Source organism: Lontra canadensis, unplaced genomic scaffold, assembly GCF_010015895.1.
Source record: "Lontra canadensis isolate GAN:19392208 unplaced genomic scaffold, GSC_riverotter_1.0 scaffold15, whole genome shotgun sequence".
Classification (NCBI taxonomy): domain Eukaryota; kingdom Metazoa; phylum Chordata; class Mammalia; order Carnivora; family Mustelidae; genus Lontra; species Lontra canadensis.
The window spans coordinates 238,792-263,589 of NW_022631009.1; the positions used below are offsets into that span (position 1 = coordinate 238,792).

Consider the following 24,798-nt stretch of genomic DNA (forward strand, 5'->3'; position numbering starts at 1 on the left):
GTGGGAGCCTGCTTACTCCTCTCTCTCTCTGCCTGCCTCTCTGCCTACTTGTGATCCCTGTCTGTCAAATGATAAATAAAAATCTTTAAAAAAAAAAAAAAGAATCAAGAATCAAACCTAGTGGCCAGGGCTGTCTCTTGCAAAGAGGTGACCCCTTTCTGCCTTACAGACTAGCTTTTAAGGGCAAAGGCCATGTGGTTGGGCCTGGCCACGCACAGGTGGCCAATGAGATTGTAACACACAGAGAAAGCTGCACAGTCATGCTAGGTCACACATAAGTGACCAATTGAATTACAATTTACCCTATAGCAGATATTTGAGCCAGCCTATCACCTTGGTAAGAATTGGCGCCCAAAAGGCCCCCCAAAGGGCAGGGCCCATACTCCTTGGTAGCCAGGGAGACAGTATGCGCCCCCACTGACTGGATACCTCCACCTGGCCTGACCCACCCTTGTATTTGCGCTTTGTTACCTGGGACTGGTTTCCGGGACTTGTTGGGGGGCGGGCAGGGCAGGGTCAGTTTAAGTTTTCCTGCATAAACAACAAAACCACTGTTTGACCAGATTGAGCTGCTCTGGCTCAATAGGCCCTCACAGGGGTGACGGCTTAGCTGAAGAACGGCAAGGAAGAGATCCCTGTCCCAAACAATGTGCTTGACGGTGGAAAAGGCAGGCCCGGCCTCGCCTGTCCAAAGGGGCCGACAGGTGGAAAGGGCTTGTCTGGGGCTCCCTCGAGGGGACATCACTTGAGGCCCTGTGGGTCCTTGGCCATCATCACTCACCACCAGCCAGGCTGCGGGTCTGCGTCTGCGACCCTGGTGGGCAGGTGACACTGACCACCCCTTACTCCAGACGCAGTCCAGACACAGTCAAGGGTTCCCTCGCTCCCTGCGCGGGATCCAAGAGTGGGTTGGGGGGGTGGGGGAGCGAGGGGGCGCGGGGTGGGGGGTGGGGAGTGGGGGGTGGGGGGTGAGGGGTTGGGCTCCAGCCCGGGTTCTGCTGGCGCGTGGGCCTCATGGAGGCAGGGAGGAAGCAGGTTGGGCATCCCAGCTCGGACTCGCTCAGAAAAGTCTTTGAAAACTTGTGGCACACGTGTTTAAAACCTGAAGATATTTTATTTAGTGGAATATGGGCCCGCTCCCCCTCCGACCCCGGACCGCCGCCCCTGTGGTCCGCTCCCATAAGTTGGTTTGGACGCCGATGTCGCGTTCCCCCGGGTGGGGGCCCGGCGCGCGGTCGTGGCGCAGTGTCCCGAGCCTGACCAGATGGCCGCGCCCCTCCCTCCCCGCGTCCGCTCCCCTTCCCCCCGCCCTTGTTCCCCGGCTGCGGGCCCAGGGAAACTCTAGAACCAAACGGACGGGCCCGCCTTCCAGCGTCAGGACAAACCCACCAGCCTGGGTGACGGCGGGGACCGCTGGGCAAAGCGCCCCCTGGCGGCCGTGGGTAGACCGCGCGGGAGCCCAACGCAGGGCTGCCCCTCGCTTTCTCTTCTCCCTCCTTCCCTTTCTCTTCACCTATTCCTCTCCCTCTCCTTCATCTTCACCCTCCCCTCCTCACTCTCCTCCGCCTTCCTTTCCTCTGGTCCCTTCTCCCCGTTTCCTCCCCTCTGCTTCCTTCCTTCTCCCCCTTTCCTTGTTCCTGCAGTTTTGGGTCTTTTAGGTTAATTGATTCAAAATTTTAAATAGGGAGTAGATGAACGTTGTTCAAATATCTTATTTTCAACTACTCAAAGGTATACTGTGAAAAGTCTTCATCCCGGAAGAAAATCCGACAAATCCCCAAACTGAGGGTCAGTCTATAAAATATCTGACCATCCTCCTCCAAGCTGTCAAGATCATTGAAAACAAGGCAAGTCTGAGAAACTAACCCAGCCAGGAGCAGCCTAAGGAGGAGGCATGGGAGGATCCCATTAAACGTGGGATCCTGCAAGGGATCCTGGAACAGAAAAAGGACCTTTGGGGAAAATTAGGGAAATCTGAATCAGGAGGGACTCCAGGCAATACTGTATCAGCACTGGCTCATTAATTGTAGCCAACATACCCCACTAATGTCGGGTATTAGTAATGGGGGAAACTGGGGGTGGTCTTTATGGGAGCTCTACTACCTACGATTTCTCTCTAAATCTAAAACTGCTAACGTAATAGTTCACTTTTTTGAAAGTCTTCATCCCATCCTTGCCTTCAACCATACAATTTCCACCTCCCCCAGCACGTATTAATCATTGATCTTGGTTGTCTGTGTGTCCTTTCAGAGATTTAACGTGCAAACACTAGCACCTTCATACAGTAATGGCAGCGCACCCCACACCCGGTTCTGCCCTTGCTTTCTTCACTCGTTTCCTATCAGGTACGGAGCCTCCCCTGTTCTTTTTTTCATTCTGGACGGACCCTCATTCCTCTGGCCACTTCCCTGTTCATGGACTTGGGCGCTTTCCAAGTTTTTGCAGTTCTAACACGACTTGAGGGCGTAACCCTGGAGGGGCGAGTTTGTCCGTTGGCCTGCGGGGACCCAGGAGAGAGTCATTTGTAACTGTGGTCGACAGGGACCCCATAAAGTTTCCTATGAGTGTGTGTGTGTGTTGGGGGCTTCCCTCTCTGTCCCCTCTGCCCCATCCTTCGCTGTCCTGCACCCGCGGGCTGTCCTGCGGCCCCAGCGACTGCACCTGGAGCATAGCCCCTGTGAGGTACCCCCCCCACCCCCGCCTCCCCGGGAGAGTGGGTGGGAGGACTGCGTGATCGTGAGGCTTCCACTGGGGACGGTGAGGGTGGGAGAAACTCCCCCAGGATTGCCTGCTCCACCCCGCGACTCCTCCTAAGGAGACTTGAAGGTGCCCTTAGGAGTCGTCCCCCCCATCTGGTCACCCCAACCTCACCTGCCCAGGAGCTCGCTCTGTCTTTCCCCCTGTGGGTCGCGCTGACCTCCCACTCCAGGGGTCTTTCTCCAGTATAGAGATCTGTCACCCACCCCACCTCTGACTTTCTCCCCACCAAATCCCAGGAGTTCTGGTGCCCGCTCTGAAGATGATAATGGCATTTTCCCTCCTCACACTCACGGCCATTCGTTCCCTTCCACATCCCACCGTAGCTCCCCAGTTCTGGGTGATTTAAACAACTCCTCCCGCAACATTTTATAACGACAAATTTCAGGAAAATAGAAAACGTTGAAAGACTTGTGCAGTGCGCGCCAGGGTGCCCCCGCGCCTGGATCGACGTGAACATCTCAGGGCTCGCTGTCCTCGAGGCCCGCGGGCCAGCAAACTGCTCGCTTCTCAAAAGCACCCGAAGCTTGGCAACCGTCGGGACACTCCCCCAAAGCCCTTCTGCAAGCCTGTCGCTGGCTGGAGTTCACTCTTAATTTACGTTTTTGAAGGTAAAATTGACATTCAGAGAAATACACAGATGTTAAGTGAGCCGTGATGTGGCTGATTTTAGATGGTACGTGGCAGAGTATTTTCTGGTTTAATAGTAATGTGTTTATTTTCACCGGGGTTGAAAACAAACCAACCCACCCATTTTCCATGCATGGTAGTGACATAGTTTCCCTTAACAATGAAGGTAGTTAATGAGCTGATGTAAAGGACTGGGGTTGGGGGAAGGATGGTGGCGGGGCGGCGGGGGGGGGGGGGGGTTTGCTTCCAAGGTGCTGAGGCTGTTTCCCGAGCTGCGGTCGCATCGGAGTGGCCTCGGCCGGCGAGCTCCCCGCCGCGGGCAAACCTGGGGCGCCGGGAGGTGCGGGGCCCCGGCTGGATCTGGGGTCGGCGGTGGGGCCAGAAAGGCGTGCGTGTGTGCTTGCCCGGATGTGTGTGTTTTTCTTTCTTTCTTCTCTTCCTTCCTTCCTTTCTTTATTTTTCTTTTCTCTCTCCCTCTTTTTTTTTTTTTTTTTTAAAGTCTGTGTTTTCAAATCATTATGCACCTGCGCCTCCACTCCAACCCTTGGAGGCTGGGGATGTCCCTGTGAACACCCAGCACAGGGCCGGGAATACCGTAGGTGCCCAGTGAGTGTTTCTCGAGATCCCGAGTATGCAAACGCTTTGAACGCACTATTTAAAAAATAAGACAGTATAGAAGCAAGAAGAATCCCACTTCTCCGTGTCCTCTCTACTCAGCCCAGTGGGGTCAAGCAAACTCCAGTGTTTGCTGACTGACAGTCCAGCAAGCAGAGGAAGACTCGAGAGCCGGCTGGAGGTGGTCTGCGCCCGCGTTGGCTCTCGCTTCTGGGAACTCAGAGCAGACAGAAAGGAGGCCGCAGTCTCTCGTCTGAGCATGCGCATCGGGCGCCAGCACTAGCTTCATTATCCTCCGGCGGAGACGGTAGAGTAGGTGCCTCGTTAGCGCAGTAGGTAGCGCGTCAGTCTCATAATCTGAAGGTCGTGAGTTCGATCCTCACACGGGGCACAATACTTTTGTTGGCTCTACATCTCCACTCCAGCCAGAGCGACGGATTTTATTTGCCCGCGGGTGCACAGGGAGACCCCGGAGTCCGCGCTTTTCCGCAGACGGGTTTCCCGTGCGGCGCTGGGCTCGCCTCGCCTGCCGGAAAAACCGGTCCTCGCACGCTGTCAAGTCTCCCTTCTCTGTTCCCGGCCCGGGACTGAGGACTGGAAGGAAGGCCGAGGCACGACGACAGGGGGACACACGCGGCACACTGGCCGCGACCCCGTAAGCCGCTGGCAAAGAACCGCAGCTTCCCCAGCGCGCAGTACCCCGGCCACCCCGCCCTCCCGGGTCGCTCCGCCCTGGCCCCGGAGGCCGGGCCGTCGCGGGCGGCCAGGCGGCGGAGGGCACTGAGCACCACCGGGCAGCGTGGGCCTGCGGCGCTGGGAGGCGGCGGGACCCGAGGGGGCAGGGGAGGGGGTGGGGAGCGCTCCTAGCAGGGGCTGCCGACGGCTGCCGGGCGGGGCGGGACCGGGGGCCCTGCTGCCACTGCGGCCGAAGCAGGTGCCCGGGCCACGGCGGTGGTCCCCGACGGTTCCTGCACGGCAAACCCGATGGCGATGTGCTGGCTGTGATCGCCCCTTCATCCTGCAGCCTTCTGATGCGGCACTAATCTCTGCAATTCCCCCGACGGGTGCGAGAGTACTTCCACTGTCCTGATAGGGAGCACCTTCCAGAGGTGCTCCTGGCCTTCTTTTTGCCATAAGGCCCCTTAACACATCGTGGTGCCAGCGCGGAGATCCTGCCGTTTGTCAGCCAGGTTGGGCCCCATGATGGTTCAGGTACTCGGAAAACAACCACAGCCGGCTTCACGGCCCCCTGCCTCCGCTGTGACTCCAGCTGGGCCCCAAACCGCACCACCTGCCACCGTTAGCCCTGACTTCAAGGGACACGGGAGTTAGTGTCAATTTGGAGCCAGTGTCTCGGAGCCCCTGGAAGGGCTGGGTCCAGTCCCTCAGGTGAATGGCAACAGGTCCCTTTGGGAAGACTTGGGGGTTATTTATAGCATAATACGTGGCACTCGCTGTTGCAGGATCCTTCCTGGGGCGGGGGTGTGGGGGGGGGCAGGGGGACCTGGCCTTGGCTTGGATCAGGAGGCTTTGGATCTGGAAATAAGTTTAGGTCTGGAAAGGGCGACAGGCAGGCTCTCCACTGTGGTGACTCAAGGCAGGTTTTCAGCCACCAGATCCGAAGCTTTTCTGTTACCTGCATCGAGCCACATTTTAGGAGAGGCCAACTGCTCCGTTCTTAGGGACCACATAATCCATGACCAACAGCCCCCGACCCCCACTACTACTGCTTCTCCTCTGCCCACGACTCCGAATGGTTTGTCCTTGGTAGCAGATCGCTACGGAACCCCCCTCAACTCCCCTGAAATCAGGGAGCCTGTCAGCAGAGGCATCTGGCACTGTCTCACCCACAGAACCACCACCGAGCTTTTCAAGTTGGCAGATCCTTTCTGCACTCGGTCCTTCTGGAAGGGAGCATCTTCCAGAGCCCATGAGCGACAAGTTCCTACGTGATCCACCCACGCCCGCGTTCCTACCTTCCTTAGCCTCTGGATACCTTCATCTACATCATGCCAGGCAACCTTTGGCGTGTGAACCCGATTATAAAGACACCCACATTGCGTCCACATTTCTGTGTCAGCAGGGTAAACTGAGAGCAGCAGTGACCCACGGGGCTCCTGGAGCTCTTCCGCCGGGTGCAGGATGCCAAACTGGAAGTAGGGGGCGCCAGAGGACGGCCCAGGAGGAAGGACTGGGCCGTCTCTTCCTCCTTCCCAAGGTGCTGTTTTGCTCCTCTGGCTCCTGCTTCCCTGTGGGTCAGCGGGAGTGTGTGGGGACAGCCAGTGCTACTGCCCCAGCTGTGTGTCCAGATTGCACTCTTAGTGACTTCACGGCCTCTGCAGATGGCCGCGTTGTCACAACCCTCCCATCACAGACAGGGAACGTTCCAGGTCAGATGCCAGCGGCAACACCCCACCCGCTCTGGGCACCTGCCTTCCAGCCTTGTTTTGCCCCTCTGGGGCCCGCAGGGCGGTTTCCCATGGCCCTGTGACTGGGACAGTGCAGAGCCACCCTGACCACACTCAGGGGCGGGCTGCGCTGCCTCCCCATGCCCTCCCACCCCGCAGCCTTGGATTGTCTGTGCCCGGGACACCGACTGACTAACTCTGGCCTGGGCAATCCATAGAACTTCTCCCACCAGGGCTAAACCTGAGCCTTGCGGAGGGAGGGGCCTCCTTTCCCAGTCTGTCCTTTCCTCTCCCTCCCTCCCAGGGACCCTGTAGAACCCTCTTGACATCTTTAACTTCCTCTCCTATCACAGTTTAGTAACTCACCTAGCACCTGAAGCTTTTCCTGTTCAAACTGCCATGTGGTTTGTCTCCTGGCTGGGTCTAGACCTGAACCCCAGCAGCTGTGCCGAGTGCACCCCTACTGGCAAATGAAGCTATTGGTGGCGCTTGTTGTCACCACTGCTGCCATACTGGTCAATACGGAATCACTGTGGAAAGGCCTTTAGCAAATGCACAACTCTTGCTTAAATTCAGAGAATTCATACTGGAGAAAAACCATGTGAATATAATAAATCTGAAAAGGCCATAAACCAAGTTAATAATTTGTTCAACACCACTGAATTCATACTGGACAGAAACTCTGAAGTGTAGCCAATGTGGAGAGTCCAGCTGAAGCCCCAAATTTATCCAACATGGATCACTTCATACCAGAGAGAAACCTTACGGATGTAATAAATATGAAAAGGGCTCTAGGAACCGCTCTGCTTTAACAAGCTCAAGGGAGTACTTGAGAGAAACTTCTAGAAGATATCTGGAGTGGGAAGAAATTTTAGCTAAGCTCAACCTTTAAGTCCCAGAGAGTTTAGATTATAAAGACATTGGGGTTAAGTTGAAGATAGTCAAGAAGCAGGCAGAGAGCATCAGAAATGTAGTTCAGGTATTACATGTGACGGCACCTGAAAATGCCCAATATCTGAAATCTGTGACGGCAGTGACGTGATCAAGATTGTTCCTGGGAGAACTAGAGTCAGAGAAGACTGAAGGAATTCACAGGAAGAGCTTCATCTGGTTGAGAGTATGTGTAACTGGCACTGGGTAAGTGGAAACTTCTATTTTATTTTTTTTTTTAAAGATTTTATTTATTTGACAGAGATCACAAGTAGGCAGAGAGGTAGGTGGGGTGGGGGTGGGGCATGGGAAGCAGGCTCCCCTCTGAGCTGAGAGCCCAATAGGGGGCTCAATCCCAGGACCCTGAGATCATGACCTGAGCCGAAGGCAGAGGCTTTAAACCACTGAGCCACCCAGGCGCCCCAAATGGAAACTCTTAAAAAATGAAACACTAGAGAATCGATTCCATTTACTACAGCACCAAGAACCATAAGATACCTGGGAATAAACCTAACCAAAGAGGTAAAGGATCTGTACTCGAGGAACTACAGAACACTCATGAAAGAAATTGAAGAAGACACAAAAAGATGGAAGACCATTCCATGCTCTTGGATCAGAAGAATAAACATTGTTAAAATGTCTATACTGCCTAGAGCCATCTATACTTTTAATGCCATTCCGATCAAAATTCCACCGGTATTTTTCAAAGAGCTGGAGCAAATAATCCAGAAACTTGTATGGAACCAGAAGAGACCCCGAATCGCTAAGGAAATGCTGAAAAACAAAAATAAAACTGGGGGCAACACGTTACCTGATTTCAAGCTTTACTACAAAGCTGTGATCACCAAGACAGCATGGTACTGGCATAAAAACAGACACATAGACCAGTGGAACAGAGTAGAGAGCCCAGATATGGACCCTCAACACTATGGTCAAATAATCTTCGACAAAACAGGAAAAAATATACAGTGGAAAAAAGTCTCTTCAATAAATGGTGCTGGGAAAACTGGACAGCTATATGTAGAAGAATGAAACTCGACCATTCTCTTACACCGTACACAAAAATAAACTCAAAATGGATGAAAGACCTCAACGTGAGACAAGAATCCATCAGAATCCTAGAGGAGAACATAGGCAGTAATCTCTTCGATATCAGCCACAGCAACTTCTTTCAAGATATGTCTCCAAAGGCAAAGGAAACAAAAGCGAAAATAAACTTTTGGGACTTCATCAAAATCAAAAGTTTCTGCACAGCAAAGGAAACAGTCAACAAAACAAAGAGGCAACCCACGGAATGGGAGAAGATATTTGCAAATGACAGTACAGACATAAGGTTGATATCCAGGATCTATAAAGAACTCCTCAAACTCAACACACACAAAACAGACAATCATATCAAAAAATGGGCAGAAGATATGAACAGACACTTCTCTAATGAAGACATACAAATGGCTATCAGACACATGAAAAAATGTTCATCACTAGCCATCAGGGAGATTCAAATTAAAACTACATTGAGATACCACCTTACACCACTTAGAATGGCCAAAATTAGCAAGACAGGAAACAATATGTGTTGGAGGGTATGTGGAGAAAGGGGAACCCTCTTACACTGTTGGTGGGAATGCAAGTTGGTGCAGCCACTTTGGAGAACAGTGTGGAGATTCCTCAAGAAATTAAAAATAGAACTTCCCTATGACCCTGCCATTGCACTACTGGGTATTTACCCCAAAGATACAGATGGAGTGAAAAGAAGGGCCATCTGTACCCCAATGTTTATAGCAGCAATGGCCACGGTCGCCAAACTGTGGAAAGAACCAAGATGCCCTTCAATGGACGAATGGATAAGGAAGATGTGGTCCATATACACTATGGAGTATTATGCCTCCATCAGAAAGGATGAATACCCAACTTTTGTAGCAACATGGATGGGACTGGAAGAGATTATGCTGAGTGAAATAAGTCAAGCAGAGAGAGTCAATTATCATATGGTTTCACTTATTTGTGGAGCATAAAAAATAGCACGGAGGACAAGGGTAGTTAGAGAGGAGAAGGCAGTTGGGGGAAATTGGAAGGGGAGGTGAACCATGAGAGACTATGGACTCTGAAAAACAATCTGAGGGGTTTGAAGCAGTGGGGTGTGGGAGGTTGGGGGAACCAGGTGGTGGGTACTGGAGAGGGCAAGGATTGCATGGAGCACTGGGTGTGGTACAAAAACAAGGAATACTGTTATGCTGAAAAAAAAAAAATTAAAAAAAGATTTATTTGACCGAGATCACAAGTAGGCAGAGAGGTAGGTGGGGTGGAGGTGGGGCGTGGGAAGCAGGCTCCCCACTGAGCTGAGAGCCCGACAGGAGTCTCAATCCCAGGACCCAGAGATCATGACCTGAGCCGAAGGCAGAGGCTTTAACCAACTGAGCCACCAGGCGCCCCAAATGGAAACTCTTAAAAAATGAAATACTGCGGTGCAGCAGGGAGCCTGCTTCCCCCCACCCACCCTGCCTGCCTGTCTGCTTACTTGTGATCTCTCTCTATGTCAAATAAACAACAACAAAAAAAAACTTAAAAAAAAAAAAAAAAAGAAATACTGCAACACCATGAAAGAGGAGTGTGTATTTGCAAAACCAGGCTGAGTAGGTATGCATCCTGGTAAAAAGGGGACCTGAGGTAGAGGTGAAAATCTGGCTTTATGTAGCTGATTCTGGCTGGCAGGATCAGGATATTTTAGAATTCCAGTCCTTTCAAGTGAGCAAGCAATTTCAAGTTCACCCAGCTTTCCATTCTACCCTATACATTTTATATCCTGTGACTTGCTGTTGCCATACAGGTACCAGCGTGGCCCATGAAGGCCTGTTTGCAACTGCCTGAAAACGGACAGAAAAGTAGGCTGAAGAAAGTGCTCTTGGGAAACCAATGCCTTGCATTAGGACTTTGCCTGCTGGACAAGAGAGCATTTTGCTTACTGCGAGTATTTGGTTTGCTATAGGATTATGCTTTAAAAAAAAAAAAAAGATTATGCTTTATGACTGCAGACACAAGAATTACTTCTATATATTATTGCATGCTCTACATCAAGTACAGTACTAGAATTTTACATTCTAACTTAATCCCCACATCAGGTCCCTGAGCTATTTCTACTCTCCTTTTAGAAATGGGATCAGGGAAGGTTCTGGAAATAATTACCCAAGATGATCAAGTTCTGAGTAGCCCTGCTGTGGAGCCAGGGCTGTGTGGAGAAGCAGAGACAGAGATGGCAATGTTCTGAGCACAGAGGGCTCACTGGGGAAGAGGAGACCCGGCTGCTGGGTGACAGAGGGGCTCCAGGCACACAGTGGGGGTCTAGATGTCCTGCTGACTTCTCTCTCACTTTTGGCTGCACAGTTGTTGAGATGATTTCCTGTCTTTGTTTCTCCATTTACCTTTTTTTTTTTTTTTTTAGATTTTATTTATTTATTTGACAGACAGAGATCACAAGTAGGCAGAGAGACAAGCAGAGAGAAAGGAGGAAGTAGGCTCCCCGCTGAGCAGAGAGCCCGATGTGGGTCTCGATCCCAGGACCCTGAGATCATGACCTGAGCTGAAAGCAGAGGCTTAACCCACTGAGCCACCCAGGCGCCCCTCTCCATTTACCTTTAAAATAAACCCTCGTCAACTCAAGTCAGAGGTTTATGCGGGTCCTTGCAAACTAAGAGAGTCTAACACAAGCTTTAATAGCTTCAAACAAATTTTTCTTAAAGATTTTATTTATTTAAGAGAGAGAGAGAGAGAGCATGAGAAGGGGGACAGTCAGAGGGAGAAGCAGACTCCCTACTGAGGAGGGAGCCCATATAAGGGACTCGATCCCGGGACTCCTGGATCACAACCTGAGTCGAAGGCAGACACTTAACCAACTGAGCCACCCAGGTGCCCCTAAGAGCTTAAAACATTTTATTATGAAAAGTACAAGGAGCCATTTACAAGCCAAATCATCAGAATGAAATAGCACACATAATTTTTATACACACATTTTTTCCTATACAAAAAGTTGCCCTCTGTAGGGATATAAAATAAATAATCTAAAAATCAGTGTCACTGATTGCAAAACAGGTATCTCTCCGACTCTCTCAAGCCCTCTACGTGGCCAAAACGTGAGGTGTCTGACATCTGTTGCGGGCTTGGGCGGTGAGTCTCTGGCGAAGAGTTCTTACTCTCTCCATAAGATCCCGCTCCGTGGTATCCCACTGCATTCTTCTTTGATTTAAAGAAACTTCAAAAAAAGAGTAAAATTAATAGCTTAATTTTCTGATGTTAGATACAGCATTTATTTTGAAGGTAAATACGTTGCCAAAACCCAATAATGAAATGAATATTTGAAAAGTCAAACATCTTGAATGAAAAAGCCTAACATCTTGTTTCCTACATTGTTCCAGTTACAAAGCCAAATACTTATTTGTCAAATTGAATGAAGCCTATCAGAGAACTTACTTGCTTTTGGTTATGTAGCACTTGTTTTTAAATTGGGGGGATATAGATAATTGTTTAAATCAGGAACAAATCTTGTCCAAGAGAGGATGAGAGAGTTCTTTGCAACACTGTTTCCTCACTAGAATACTTAAAGATAGTGAGAAAAAGCACTCCAAGTCGCCAAAATTAATATTTAGAAAAGTACACCAAGACTACTTTCCCAATGACTAAATAAAAATAAATAAATCAAATGGTCTTCATAGTGGCCAACAGAGGGAGAGTCCAATTAAAATATTACAATGTGTCCAAGTGCAACAGCCATTTCATACTGAGTTTGAGGGGCTAGTAAACACTGGAATCTGAAAAAAAAAGGACCTTAAAAATACAATTCTTTCAAACTTAGTTACATATTCAAACAGCTCCAATTTCTGAAAAGTGTATTTTCCTCCACAGGAATCCCACTTTTGTGTTTCGTTTTGCTGCTAAACACCTAAGCTTACCAAATATCTTGACTTGATTTTCTAATTTAGAATTATCTAACTAAAAATTTAAGTTCTGACATGTCAGAATAAAGAACAGCCGAAAGTCCCGTGTACTTTCATTCAATTTACACATGACTTTTGGTTTAATTCCTATTCTGATACAGAATCTATAGATACATAAAGCGCATGAGTCAGCAAAAATTTACAACACTGCAATCTCACGACTTGTTACTGGGTATATTTCTTATAAAGCCTGTGTTCAGAGGACATTGTATAAGACTCTGTTCTTCTAAAGGAAGTCAAAAGATCTCGTTAAATTCTGTTTCTTCTATATGATAGTTTTGTTGAAAATGTTCCTTGTCCCCTCCCCCATTTTAAAAAGAAATACTTTATTGGGAAAACCGTCAGCTCCTTTATGGACTAAAGCTGTGACTCGATTTCTGTATCAGGTTTCCACCCTGTCCCTTGCAAACATAAAAACTTGCAGGGAAGCAAGGGGAGGGGATCAAATGTCGTCCAATCAGCATGAAGCTGTTTGGTCTTGGGCGGGTCCCCCGCTAGTAGCCCCAGCAGTCCATCACAGAGACCCCACCCCCAGCAAACCCCTGTCTTCAGTGGCTCCTGGAAAGAGCCCAGTCCAGAAGAATTCAGAAAATTCAAATACACAATAGCTTTGAAAACTAATGCTCAGATTTTCTTTCCACAAGGGTGTAAAACCTGGTTGTGAATATCATTACTTTAGCTAGTGACAGAATTGTGTAGGCACCTACAACTAGTATTAGAGAAAGGAAATCACATCAGTGCCATCCATCTGGCAAATTTTCTCTACTTGGTTTCGGTCTGATCCAGTTTTTTTCACCAGCTGGAAGAGCTGAGAACCCTGCTGTCTCCGTTTCAGGATTTCCATTACCTACGCCCTGGGGAAATGGCATCAGAATGGCGCAAACACGATTCAAGCCAGTCTTGCTTAAATGAAGGCGAAATTGTAAATGAGAGAAGAAATAGTGCTTGCTTATCAACTCACTGCATGTTGAAGAATCCATTTCCAAAATGTCATTTAGCTGTGAGGTTCGAGGCAGACAGCTGGAGGCGACCTGTCCATTTTGGTCCCTGGACACTGCTGTTGCAACAGGGAGGAGATACAGAAGAGGTTTGGGAGTGAGTGGAGAGCCTTTCTGAATTCTAAATGGTCCCCAGGAAATGACAACTGCCAAGGATGAAAAGTCCCCAACTTCTATTCTGGGAAGAGCGCTGTCCCCATTCTAAGGGCAGGGCAAGGGCAGTTATCAGCTGAAGTTTGGTGACGTATTTTAAAAACACCTTTAGCTAAAACAAAGAGCCAACAAACCACTCAAAAACAGAGACGTTAGGATAGAGATCCCAAATGTTTCTTGGACAAGATTATGAGAACTCCCCAGGGCCCACCCCTGGCAGCTACCACGGGGCGGGGCCTCATGGCACCAACAGAGAGCACGGGAGAACCAGCGAGAGGCAGGCTGCCCCTGCAAACTTCCAGAACAGCGAGCAGAGCAGGGTGCCTCCCCCTGTTCCTTGATCACTCTCATCTCAGAAGTTTTACTGGCCCCTCGGCTATGTTTTCACCGTTCCCCAACTCCTATGGCTTTTCAATGAAGACACCCAGGTCCTTTTATTATTTTTCAGCCCAACTAGAGTCATGACTGTCCCTTTCTACTCCCATCACAGTGTCCGAGCCTCCAGGAGTCAGGCCCAGACTGTCTGAGTTACACTGACTTATTAAGCTGCCTTTTACCTGGTCTCAAGGGCTGCAGCTAATGGTTTGAACTCACAGTTTTAGCTCAATGAGTCATTAAGACTGTTTGGGGCTGATTACCAAATGACTAATTTGAACGGGTGTGAGGAAATGGGATGTGAGAGTCATCATCAAACATCTGAAGGGCAGTCCTGTGGCAGAGGTAGTACATGTAATCTGCGTTTGCTCCAAAGAACTGTTTCTAATGAGGGAGTTAAAAAAAAAAAAAAAAAACTATATTCAAGTTTACATTATGAGATCGAGCTTGTAAATAAAATACTGGCAGAAATGGGATCAGGTAGTGAGCTCGCCAGCCCCGAACATTCCGGCAGAAGCTGGATAACCGGCATTCACTACACACACAGCTGATACTGGTTCTCCAGATCTTTCCACATCTGAGACCTCACTGTCCCTTGTCTCTCATCTGTCCCCCAAAAGCCATCCTGCCCCTGGCTGTTTACTTCCTCTTCCAGAAGGGCCATGGTGTGAACATCACTTCTGTTCTAGCACGGAATGGTTCCCTCTGCCAACAGCTGTGCTTCATACGGGCTGAGCAGAAAATTTTTAAAACAAAAATCCAGCTTCCTAGTTCCTACCCTAGATCTGCCGAATTAATTCACTGTTGGTGAGGTCCTTAAAAGGGTTTTTTTAAAAAAATCTGCAATTTACAAAAAAAATAATAAATGCTAATAGTAACACATTTGAACACATTAAGAATAAAGCAAAAACTCGAAGTTTCTTTCCTGTACTTTTTGTACTGCAACTTATTAATGTAATGTATTTTAAAGCCCCAAAGGTGATTCTTATTAGTTTAAATCAGTATTTATTTGCTGAATTTGTATTAAGAGTACAATTTTAAAAAGGTACAAAAGGTATAAACAAAAATTCTTCCGTTCTAACCCCAAGCACCGAGTTCTTTACCCAGGAGGTGAGCCCAGCAGTAGAGTTTCCAGGTGATTCTGCTGGGTAGCCAGGTTGGCAGACAGGATGTGGCCCACTTCCTGAGCCTGGCACTGAAAGTCCCTACCCTCTGTCTTCTCCAGTGACATCTCTAAGTATCCTGTACATGAGCTCTCTCCAGCTGGTCTAACAATCCCCACGGCAGGCAACTTTCTGCCATTGATTAATTACATCTAACAAGTTCTGTCCTGTATGAGCAGGGTTCATGGAGGCTGTGGTTGGGGAACCCACAAGAATCATAAAGGAAAATTCTGTGTGTCTATGTGCATGTGTATGTGCATATTTCTGGGAAGAGTCCCAGGCCCACAAACCATCAATGGCTAGAAAATGGTGCACTGGAACAAAATTAAAGACTACCTGGTCTATAATGCTGTCATTTTACAAACGAGGAAACTGAAGACCAGTCATCAATTCTGAATAAATCCATGACTCTGGCCAACTTTACTTAAATGCCTGTGTTCATTTACCATAAGGCTGGAACTCAGGGCTCCTGCCACCTAGTCTGGGATCCCACACCACACCGTGAAATCCTCCCTCTGAAGTGTGCTCCCAGTTGCTCCAAGCCTGTCCTTCTTCTTCTTCTTTTTTTTTTTTTTAAAGACCTGGTAATTAGAAACCTGGTCCCCACCTGGTAACAGCCATGTACTCATGTCTTCTTTTAAAGTAACAGTTTCATTGAGATAGAACCCATATGCCATAAAATTCACTCCTCAAAGTGTACAGTTCAGTGTTCTTAGTGTGTTCAGAGTTGCACGACCATCACCACTAACTCTAGAACATTTCCGTCACCCCAGACTCGCCATCAGTAGTCACCCTCCCAACCCTATGAGACTGCTAACCTACTTTTTGTGTCTACGGATTTGCCTCTTCTACACATTCCATACGAATAACATCACAGGATATGTGTCCTTTGATGTCTGGCTCCTTTGACTTAGCACAGAGATTTCAAAGTTCCTCCAATTTCCAGCATAAATAAGTACTTAATTCCTTCTTATTGCCTACTAAGTTTTCACCGTGTGGATCTGACGGCTCTCCAGGCTGTTTACACTTCCTGGCTATTATGGTAGCGACGCTGTGACTTTCCTGAACGGGTTTTGGACGGACGTGTTTCCCATCTCCCAGGTACGCAACTGCCGGGTCACATGACCACTTCGTGTTTGACCTTCTGAGAACCTGCCGAACTATTTCCCAAAGTGGCTGCCACTTCGCACAACATGCAGCACCATCCCCATTTCTCTCGGACCCTCGTCAACACTCACTGTGTTCGATTACAGTCACGCTAGTATCTCATTCTGTCTTTGTATTTTTACATTTTTTTTCCTCATGTGGTTTTGGTTTGTATGGCTCTAGTGACTGATGAGGTTAAGCGTCTTTTCGTGTGTGTACTGTGGCCATTTGTACCTTCGTTGGAGAACGGTATATTCAAATCCTTTGCCCATTTAAAACTGTGCTAATATCATTTTATAGGACATGGCTATTCAGCTACAATTTAAGTTTGGGGACCATGGATTTTAGCAGTAGCCACTGTCCAGAAGATCCTGTTTTCTAGAAAATAGTAAGAATTTCCTCCTCACTGGTAATAAAAATTTGACACTAAGCAAAATTTTTATTTTTTAAAAAGATTTATTTGGGGGAGAGCATGAGTGTGGGGAGGGCAGAGGGAGACGGAGAATCTCAGGCAGACTCCCCACTGAGCACAGAGCCCACTGCGGGGCTGGATCCCGGCGCCCCGAGATCACCACCTGGGCCCAAATCAAGAGTCAGACACTTAACCGACTGAGCCACCCAGGTGCCCCCCTGCCATTTTAAAAATTTTAAATAAATGACCTGTCCCTGGCAGACTCTTATGTGTTTCCTACTTCCTGGTGCCTCCATTCTAGGCCCTGAGACACAAACAAATGGCAAGCGCCTCCAATCAAACATCAAAATGCCGTTTTCCTAATTACAGCTGATTATCTCCCAGTGTTAAGAGCGAACGACTGATTTCACTTATACACCCTGATCAAGAAAGTGACAAATCCATAGCCGTTTACCTTTTGAAAAATGGATGATTAGCCAAATTATCTCTCATTGGTGAAATTTAGGAAACTTATAAAAACAGGCAGCGTGGTGGGAAGACCCAGCGGGAAGAAGACAGAAGGGGAAACTTCTGCTGCAGTTTCCTCCTTTTTCCTATTTTTTCTAAAGCCACAGCTTCCCTAACAGCCTCAAGCATCGGTTCTGTCTAGAGGAGGGGGGAGTGTGAGAGGGTCCCGGGCAGGCAGCAGCTCCCCTGCTTACTGCCTCTTGTGAGCCACTGGGAAATATTTGCTTTGTGCAAAAAGAGAAATTCCCCTCCCTCCTTCCCCGGGGGCAGGGAGCTGTCCGGGACCCAAATCTAGAGCCCGAGAGCTAATGACGAGTTTCAGAAGTACGTATAATTCAATGCCGAGGCGTCTAACCTACATTTCAACTTTTCAAATGTGTGAATTACAGAAGCCAGGCACACAGCGACATTATTCACAGACGCCCAGAAGTGGACACAGCCTCAGCGCTCATCAGCTGATGACGAATGGATAAATTTCAGAGTGGAAGGTCTCTGCAGTGGACCACTGGCCATCGGATGGATGACACGCTGATGTGCGGACGAGCCTCAGAACATCGCGCCACGTGAAAGAAGTCAGACACAAAAGACCAGAGGATGTGATTCCATTTATACGACATTTCCTGAACTGACAAATCTATAGTGACAGGACGTTGATCCGAGGTGGCCAGGGGCTGGGGGGCGGGGAGGGGAAATGGGGAGTGACTGCAAATGCATAGAGGGTTTCTTCTGGGCACTAAAACCGTTCTAGAATTGATTACAGTGATGGTTGCACAACTCCGTGAATATATATGTATTTTAACATATGGCAACTTAATACCATAAAATCATATGGCATGTGAATTATTTATCAGTAAGACTGTTACTAAAAAAAGGTTAATCCATATACAGTAAAAAAAAAAAAAGATTGGAATGATGCAAAATGTAGTAAAATAAAAATTCATTGTAACTGTATTTGATTAAAGAATTCTAAGTAATTTAGGTTTTCACAGTTGATGCCACTGCAAGTCCGGCACCAAAACCTGACAGTTACAGTGACTCTGCTTGCGCTACTTTGCTATGCTGTTGTTTTGAGGACCAGCTGGTAGTGAAGCACACATTTTTACCAAAAGAAACTAGAAGCGCTTTGGGAGCAAATCATATTCTCATATTAAGGAGGTTAACCAGGACCATGGAACCAGGGAATAAAACAGAATTACACAGCATGGGTGAGAGTTTTCTTGATCGGAGTTTTTTAAAACAAACATACAAACAAACAAAAAACAAGTCCCAGCAACCAATGAAAGGGCGACCAGTGGTCACCTTTTAGCTGAGCATTGACGTGAATGACGGACACCTTGGGAATTTACTTGCAACAGCAGAGCACACTGAGTGACGGGTCTGTGACAGCACGAAGAGAAAGGCACTCACGGACACTCACCTTTCCTGTACGCATGTCCGGCATGTTCTAAAGCATCATTTGTCTCTTTCTGTAGAAAGCACTTTCTGGATGCATCTGCGAGAGCCGAAGCTTTCTTTTCTGATTTCAAATGAAAGTCTTTTTCTTTAGCTTCCTCCCACTAAATGAAATAAATGAAAGAAAAGAAAAATCACCTAAAAGTTGGGGTCATGGCGGTTCCAACAGCGGAATAAGCCCCGTCTGTCTTCTCTACCCCACTTCCTTTGGGATTCCCACGGCATGCAGGATCTGTCTGGTTTTAGGGTAATCTGAGTGCCTGCCTTGGACCTCGAGGGTAGAGGCACTTCTCACGTGCCATCCAGGAGGATGTCAGCGGACCACACGGCACACAGACAGGAGTCCACTGTCTTTGAAATAACAAGTCCTTTCAATACATGTCAGATCTTGTGGGATTAAGCTCTTTTTAAAATACATGACAACTGTCTTATTTAATTTGAACCTATCCCTTAATAAAATCTGCCTAGCTCCAGTACACATGCTGACTACAGGGACATCAAGGAATTTCTATGAACCCCAACTTTCTTTTTCCTAAAGTGAGAAAGTGATTATCTTGAAATTGGCCCATGGGTAACAAAAATAATGCAGTTAAGATATCCTACAACTCCTGAAGTTCGTCAGTGTTCTATGCTACAACTCTTGCATCCAAACACACATATAATTTTTGTTATAAAAATGCTAATGCATGAAATAACAAAGCTTTAAAGAATCGTTAGGGCCAAGAAGGACCACAGAAATCCAGTACTTTCCTGTTACTGAGGAGGAGAGAGAGTCTGAATGATTTCAAGACCACACAGTAGTCAAGCTTTAGAACCCGGGACAACAGATACAAAGAAGCACCTCTGTGTACCAGGAAAAGCCCTCACAGTGATTCTGAGCCCACTCGCAAATACACCATTTCACCCCACTTCCAGCAACACCTGACATGGCACAGTCCGGGGCCAATGTCAGGAATCCTTGAAGATGTGGGCCTCCACCATGACTTTCCTGGGGAGCCTCAGCGGACATCGCCCCCACTGCTCCCTGTCCTTGACCCAAAGTGTGATCAGACAGGGCCACGTGTCCTTTAGCTGGGGTAGCAGGGAAATGAATAGAAGAGTGACCTGAAGGAAATACATTATAAAAAGCTTTCAGAAGAGACATCACAACAGAGCAGCGTGAAGAGGAAGGAACTAGGCCCAGTGCTCTGGTTCCTGATCTCTCCCTAGTTCTTCTGTGTCCTCAGGGAACTCTGCGTGTCTATGACAAGATCTGCAGCGTATGAGCACCAGAGACGCTCATGGGGAGGGGACATCTGTGTGACGGGACATAAACTCTTAGTTGGCTCCTCAAATCCTTTCGTTCTTTAGGAAAAGAATTCTAATTTTTGTCATTTGATCATGTAAACTTTCAAAAAAAATTTTTTTTAAAGATTTTATTTATTATGACGGAGAGAGATCACAAGTAGGCAGAGAGGCAGGCAGAGAGAGAGAGGAGAAGCAGACTCCCTGCTGAGCAGAGAGCCCAATGCGGGACTCAATCTCAGGACCCTGGGAGCATGACCTGAGCCGAAGGCAGAAGCTTTAACCCACTGAGCCACCCAGGCGCCCCTAAACTTTCAAAATTTAAATGAGTAACAAAAAAATGTGTGACACTATTCTTACCTTTCTAGCTTCCTCCCCCATCATCGCATCTAATACTTCTGTTTCAGTCCTTCTGTTTTCCCGAAGGAGTCTGGCCACTTCCCGGTAACACTCGTGGCGCTGCAGATCGTCACATCTTTGTTTACGTAGAGCCTCAATTCGCCAGTCGGCATTCAGACACGCTTGTTCAGCTTCTGCCAAATTTTCTTCAATTAACTAAGAAATATTTGCTAATTTCAGAAACAAGGTCAGACTCTATATAAAATACAGTATATCTGTTCAGTGCATCCACATGTCTAGGGTGTTTTTTTTTTTTTTTTCTTTAAGATTTATTTATTTATTGGAGAGAGAGAGAAAGAAAGAGCTCGCGGCAGGAGGGGCAGAGGGAGAGAGAATCTTAAGCAGACTTGGAGCGGAGCCCGGGCCAGGGCTTGATCTCATGACCAAGAGATCAGGACCTGAGCTGAAACCAAGAGTCGACCTTTAACTGACTGAGCCACCCAAGTGCCCCCAGGGTAGCTGTTTGTAACCCTGGTTGCACATTAGAATCACCTGTGTTTAAAACAAACTGTGGTGTCCAGGACCAAACACAAATGAATATATCAATCCCTGGGGTGGCAGGATATTGGAACTGTTTTTTTTGAAGATTTATTTATTTGACACAGAGAGAGGGAGAACAAGCAGGGGGAGAAGTAGGCAGAGGGAGAGGGAGAAGGAGGCTCCCCACTGAGCAGGGAGCCCGATGCGGGGCTTGATCCCAGAACCCTGGAATCGTAACCTTGGCCAAAGGCGGACGCTTAACCCACTGAGCCACCCAGGCGCCCCAAGGATGTTGGAACTTTCACAAAGGTAGTTCTAAGGCATACATTGTCAAGGTTGGGAATTTTGAGGCTAAGCAATGAGTGAGATTAAACAATCTCCATCTTTCAACCTTTTGAAAAGGAGTCAGAAGCTCGTTCTTACAGACTGGACAAAAGCCTTCAAGGAAAAATAAATGGTAGGCTCTGGGGGGACCCCCTAAGGGACTGTTGTTGAACAGAAGGGAGGGAGATCTTACACTATTCCTGACTTTTGGACCAGGGCCAGGCCTGGCCGCAGACCCAGTTAGCATTTTGCTAACTGGGTAACAGAACAAGTTCTTTCCTGAAGCTCCCACATTCTGTTTCAATTCACTTAAACCAGCGTTTCTGAAAGGGTGCTCCGCAGATACTCTAGAAAGTAAGTTTGGGAAATTTTCTTAAAGAGTCACAATGTACCATATCCTCAAATGTGGCAGGGGAAAAAACTATCTTTAAATAGCACTTCCAACACTTACTTGCCATTCCCCTTTTTAATGAGTAATAGTTATTAATATTCTACAGAATATACTTTGGAAATGCTGGCTTATATACCTGGCAAAGACCTGGTGTTTTGCAACTAATCTGCTCAGGGACAATTTCTGAGACAGAACATAGTAGATCAGTACCTCTAAAGTTACCATTTCCCTTGTATTTTCTCCTAAGTCTTTAAATTCTCAGAGAGTATAAAAGATACATGTGATGTGAGTAACCTCTAAAACTAATGTGAGATTCTAGGAACTGTGATCACTGAAGCAAAGAAATCAATTAATGCAGGTTTTAAGTTTAATCTTGAATTTCTTCTTTTAAAAGGACGACAGAAGCAGAGGGGCAGGGCAGGGGAAAAGAAATGCTTCATAAAAGGATGACAGATGGAAATGTCCCCCTCTCTATATATACTAAATTTCCCATTATTTTTACCTTTTGAGTTTTCTGGTTCTGAGTTTGATCTGTTTCTATCAGTTTATGAAACATGTGTTCTTCAAGATCCACTTTTCGTCTAAAGGCATCTGCATCTTCTCTCATTTCTTTTGCAACAGCTTCCTGATTTCTAGTAAGATTCTGTTAAAAAAAAATCAATTGTAAAAGAAAAAATCACAAATCTCTCTAATAATGCTAGACACAAAATGGCACTTTTTTTTCCCTAGAATACTAGCACATAAAAAACTGTCATCTGATTTTCAAAGTAAAAAGTAAACAGCAGTGACGTCACTCAAAACACAAGAAAGGACCCCTGAAAATTCTCTCATCCAAAAAAGTATTGAGAACATGGCATGACCAACTTTTTCAGAACTCTGGAAATTCACCAAAGGCCTGTAGCAATTTGGGAAGCATTTACTCATAAAAATGGCTGAATCTTGGTAAGAAGAGTAACCCTTAGGGCATTTTTAACTTGCACTATTGCAAGTTTCACCCCACCCCTAAACTCTTCATTAGGCTTGAAAACCAGTAGCCTGGCAGCCAGTGGGAGGGGGAAAAATGGAGTTGGAAAAGTAGAAAACTCCCATTCCCAGATGATTGTCACTACTTGACCTATGTGGTGGTTCTGAAAGAACCCATTCCCAAGGCTGTCTTTATTTATCCTCAGAACTCACTCCTTTGAACAGCCTTTTCCCTGGGGACATTTGCTGAAAAACATCAGAGCAAACTCTTGAGTATCTTGGCTGCCTGAGGCAGCGGACCACAGTGCAAACCACAAGTTAATCAAAAGGCTTTATAGGAAAAGTTGGAGAATTAGATGTCTTCAGGGGACTCTGAAAAGCTCTGATAGATTCCTGGAACCCTAAAAGTCTATGTGCATGTGTAAGGCTGTGCACTTAGCAAGGGCTATGTGAATGCTCAGATCCGAGAAGGTCCTGAGCTGTCCAGTCTGGTGAACTGAGGTTCTGCACGGTCAGGAGGCGAAGTGTAAGACAGAGCTGTAAACTACGGAGCTAAGTGCTGAAGGCACGCCCCAACGTAAAGCACAACGTAATGCACACACTGGCCAAGACTAGAAGCTTACTGGTTCAAGGCAAGTATGGAAATCTCTGTCTGGTTACGACTTTAATTTAGTTCCACAAATTAATCTTTACAGAATTAATTCAGACAAGCCACTAAGTAAAGAGACAAGAAAACCCTGAGGCAGGGGGAGAATCTGATTTTCAGAACTGCCACACTTCACTATTTAAATATCTAGTTTTCAACAAAAAAATTACACAAGATATTAAAAAACAAAAGTATGGCTCTACGTACTCTGAGTAGACATTAACCACATGTTCTCCAAAGAAGATACAAGAATAGCCAATAAGTATATGAAAGCATCACCAGGTGGACTAGCACCATTAACCATTAGAAAAAAAGCAAATCAAAACCACAAGATACCACTTCACGCTCAGTCGTAATGGCGATAATCAAAGCACAGATTATAACGATTGTTCACAAGGATGTGGAGAAATCAGAACTCTACACTCCTAGGTACAAATCTAAGAAAACTGAAAATATATGTTCAAACAAAAAGTTGTACATGAATGTTCCCAGCAGTACAAGTCATCAGAGCCAAAAGGTGGAAACACCCCAAATATCTACCAATTGATATTTGGATAAACAAAATGTGGTCTCATCCTTACAATGGAATATTATTCAGCCACAAAAAGTAAGGAAGGACTCACTCATACCGCTACAGGGATAAACCTTGAACACACGATGCTATGTCAAAGACGCCAGGCACAAAAAACTATACATTGTATGATTTCATTTAAACGGAATGTCAGAATAGGCAAATCCATCAAGACAGTATATAAGTGGTTGCCAGGGTCAGGGGACTGGGGATGGGAGTGCTAATGAGTACAGTGGTTGAAGAGAAGGAGAGCAAACCGTATTCATGAAAATTTAAGTTAAAAAAGCAAAATATCAATTGTGTGTACTAAATAAGCTCACTTATCCTTATTAATGATATTAGTAGTTACTTCTCAATTTAGGGATTTCTACTTTTCTCATGATCTACTGGTAACATAATTACCTTCATAGTGAAAAATAAAAACGTTTTCCAATTATATGCAGAGAAGATATACGGATGAAGAAGCTTATTGCCACAGACTGTAACCCGCTTAAACATCCGACAATAGAAAAAAATGTGTAAGTAAGTTACGGTTCATCAATATCTATTACGAATGACAACTACCAAGATAGGTAGTCCTTTACAAAAAGGATTTAAGTAAAAAAGAAAAGCAGAATATAGAATTTTAGCTACTCCATAAAGAGGCGCACATTCCAACAAAAAGATTAGCCCTTGACCAGCTCTAACCCCTGGAATCCCCTGCCTGATAAGAGTGTCTCGGTAGGCCCAGGCCCTTGGGCTCTGCCAGGTAGTTCGTGCTAATCACGTGACTTCTGGTAGGAGCCGCAGGACGCACCGTATCAGCCTGACCTCTCAGAGCAAGTAACTACTGTGCACCCTGCATGCCTGCGGGACTGACGCCCGATAAAACCCTGGATGCTGAGACTCAAGTGAGCCTGCCTGTTGGCAAAACTCTCCACGCGCTCTCGTACATCTCTCCTGGCAAAATCAGGTGCCGTTTGACTCCACTGGGAGAGGACAAGGGGAAGCTTGTGCTGGTCTCTCCTGGGTTCTGCCCTATGTGCCTTTTACCTTCGCCGAGGAGTTCTGTTGTTGCTGTTTAAGTAATCTCTACACGCATCATGGGGCTCAAACTCATGAGAGATCAAGAGAGATCAAGAGTTATGGGCTCCACTGACTGAGCCAGCTGGGCTACCAGCCCCCTACCTTCCCTGAGTTTACTCTGTATCCCTTCGATGTAATAAA

General features: G+C 46.9%; 1 protein-coding gene and 1 non-coding gene across 9 annotated transcripts in view; one reads left to right on the forward strand and one right to left on the reverse strand.

Annotated features, from left to right (window-relative positions):
• Positions 1 to 4,320: 4,320 nt before the first annotated feature.
• Positions 4,321 to 4,393, forward strand: TRNAM-CAU. Its single transcript has one exon. It is a non-coding gene; the product is annotated as a tRNA-Met (tRNA).
• Positions 4,394 to 11,270: 6,877 nt separating this feature from the next.
• TBC1D31 (TBC1 domain family member 31) overlaps positions 11,271 to 24,798 on the reverse strand; it is a 68,677-nt gene continuing 55,149 nt past the window's right edge. For 2 of the 8 annotated variants that reach the window (XM_032858396.1, XM_032858398.1), the window contains exons 18-22: positions 21,915 to 22,055; positions 20,179 to 20,373; positions 18,500 to 18,638; positions 13,290 to 13,385; positions 11,272 to 11,586 (exon numbers count right to left, since the gene is read on the reverse strand). In XM_032858396.1, the coding sequence (XP_032714287.1) occupies positions 11,453 to 11,586; positions 13,290 to 13,385; positions 18,500 to 18,638; positions 20,179 to 20,373; positions 21,915 to 22,055 (705 nt within the window). In that variant the 3' untranslated portion in view covers positions 11,272 to 11,452. Of the gene's footprint in view, positions 11,587 to 11,617; positions 12,143 to 13,289; positions 13,386 to 13,993; positions 14,239 to 18,499; positions 18,639 to 20,178; positions 20,374 to 21,914; positions 22,056 to 24,798 lie in introns of those variants that run through there. The other 6 variants (XM_032858402.1, XM_032858403.1, XM_032858397.1 and 3 more) reach the window with 5 other exon arrangements.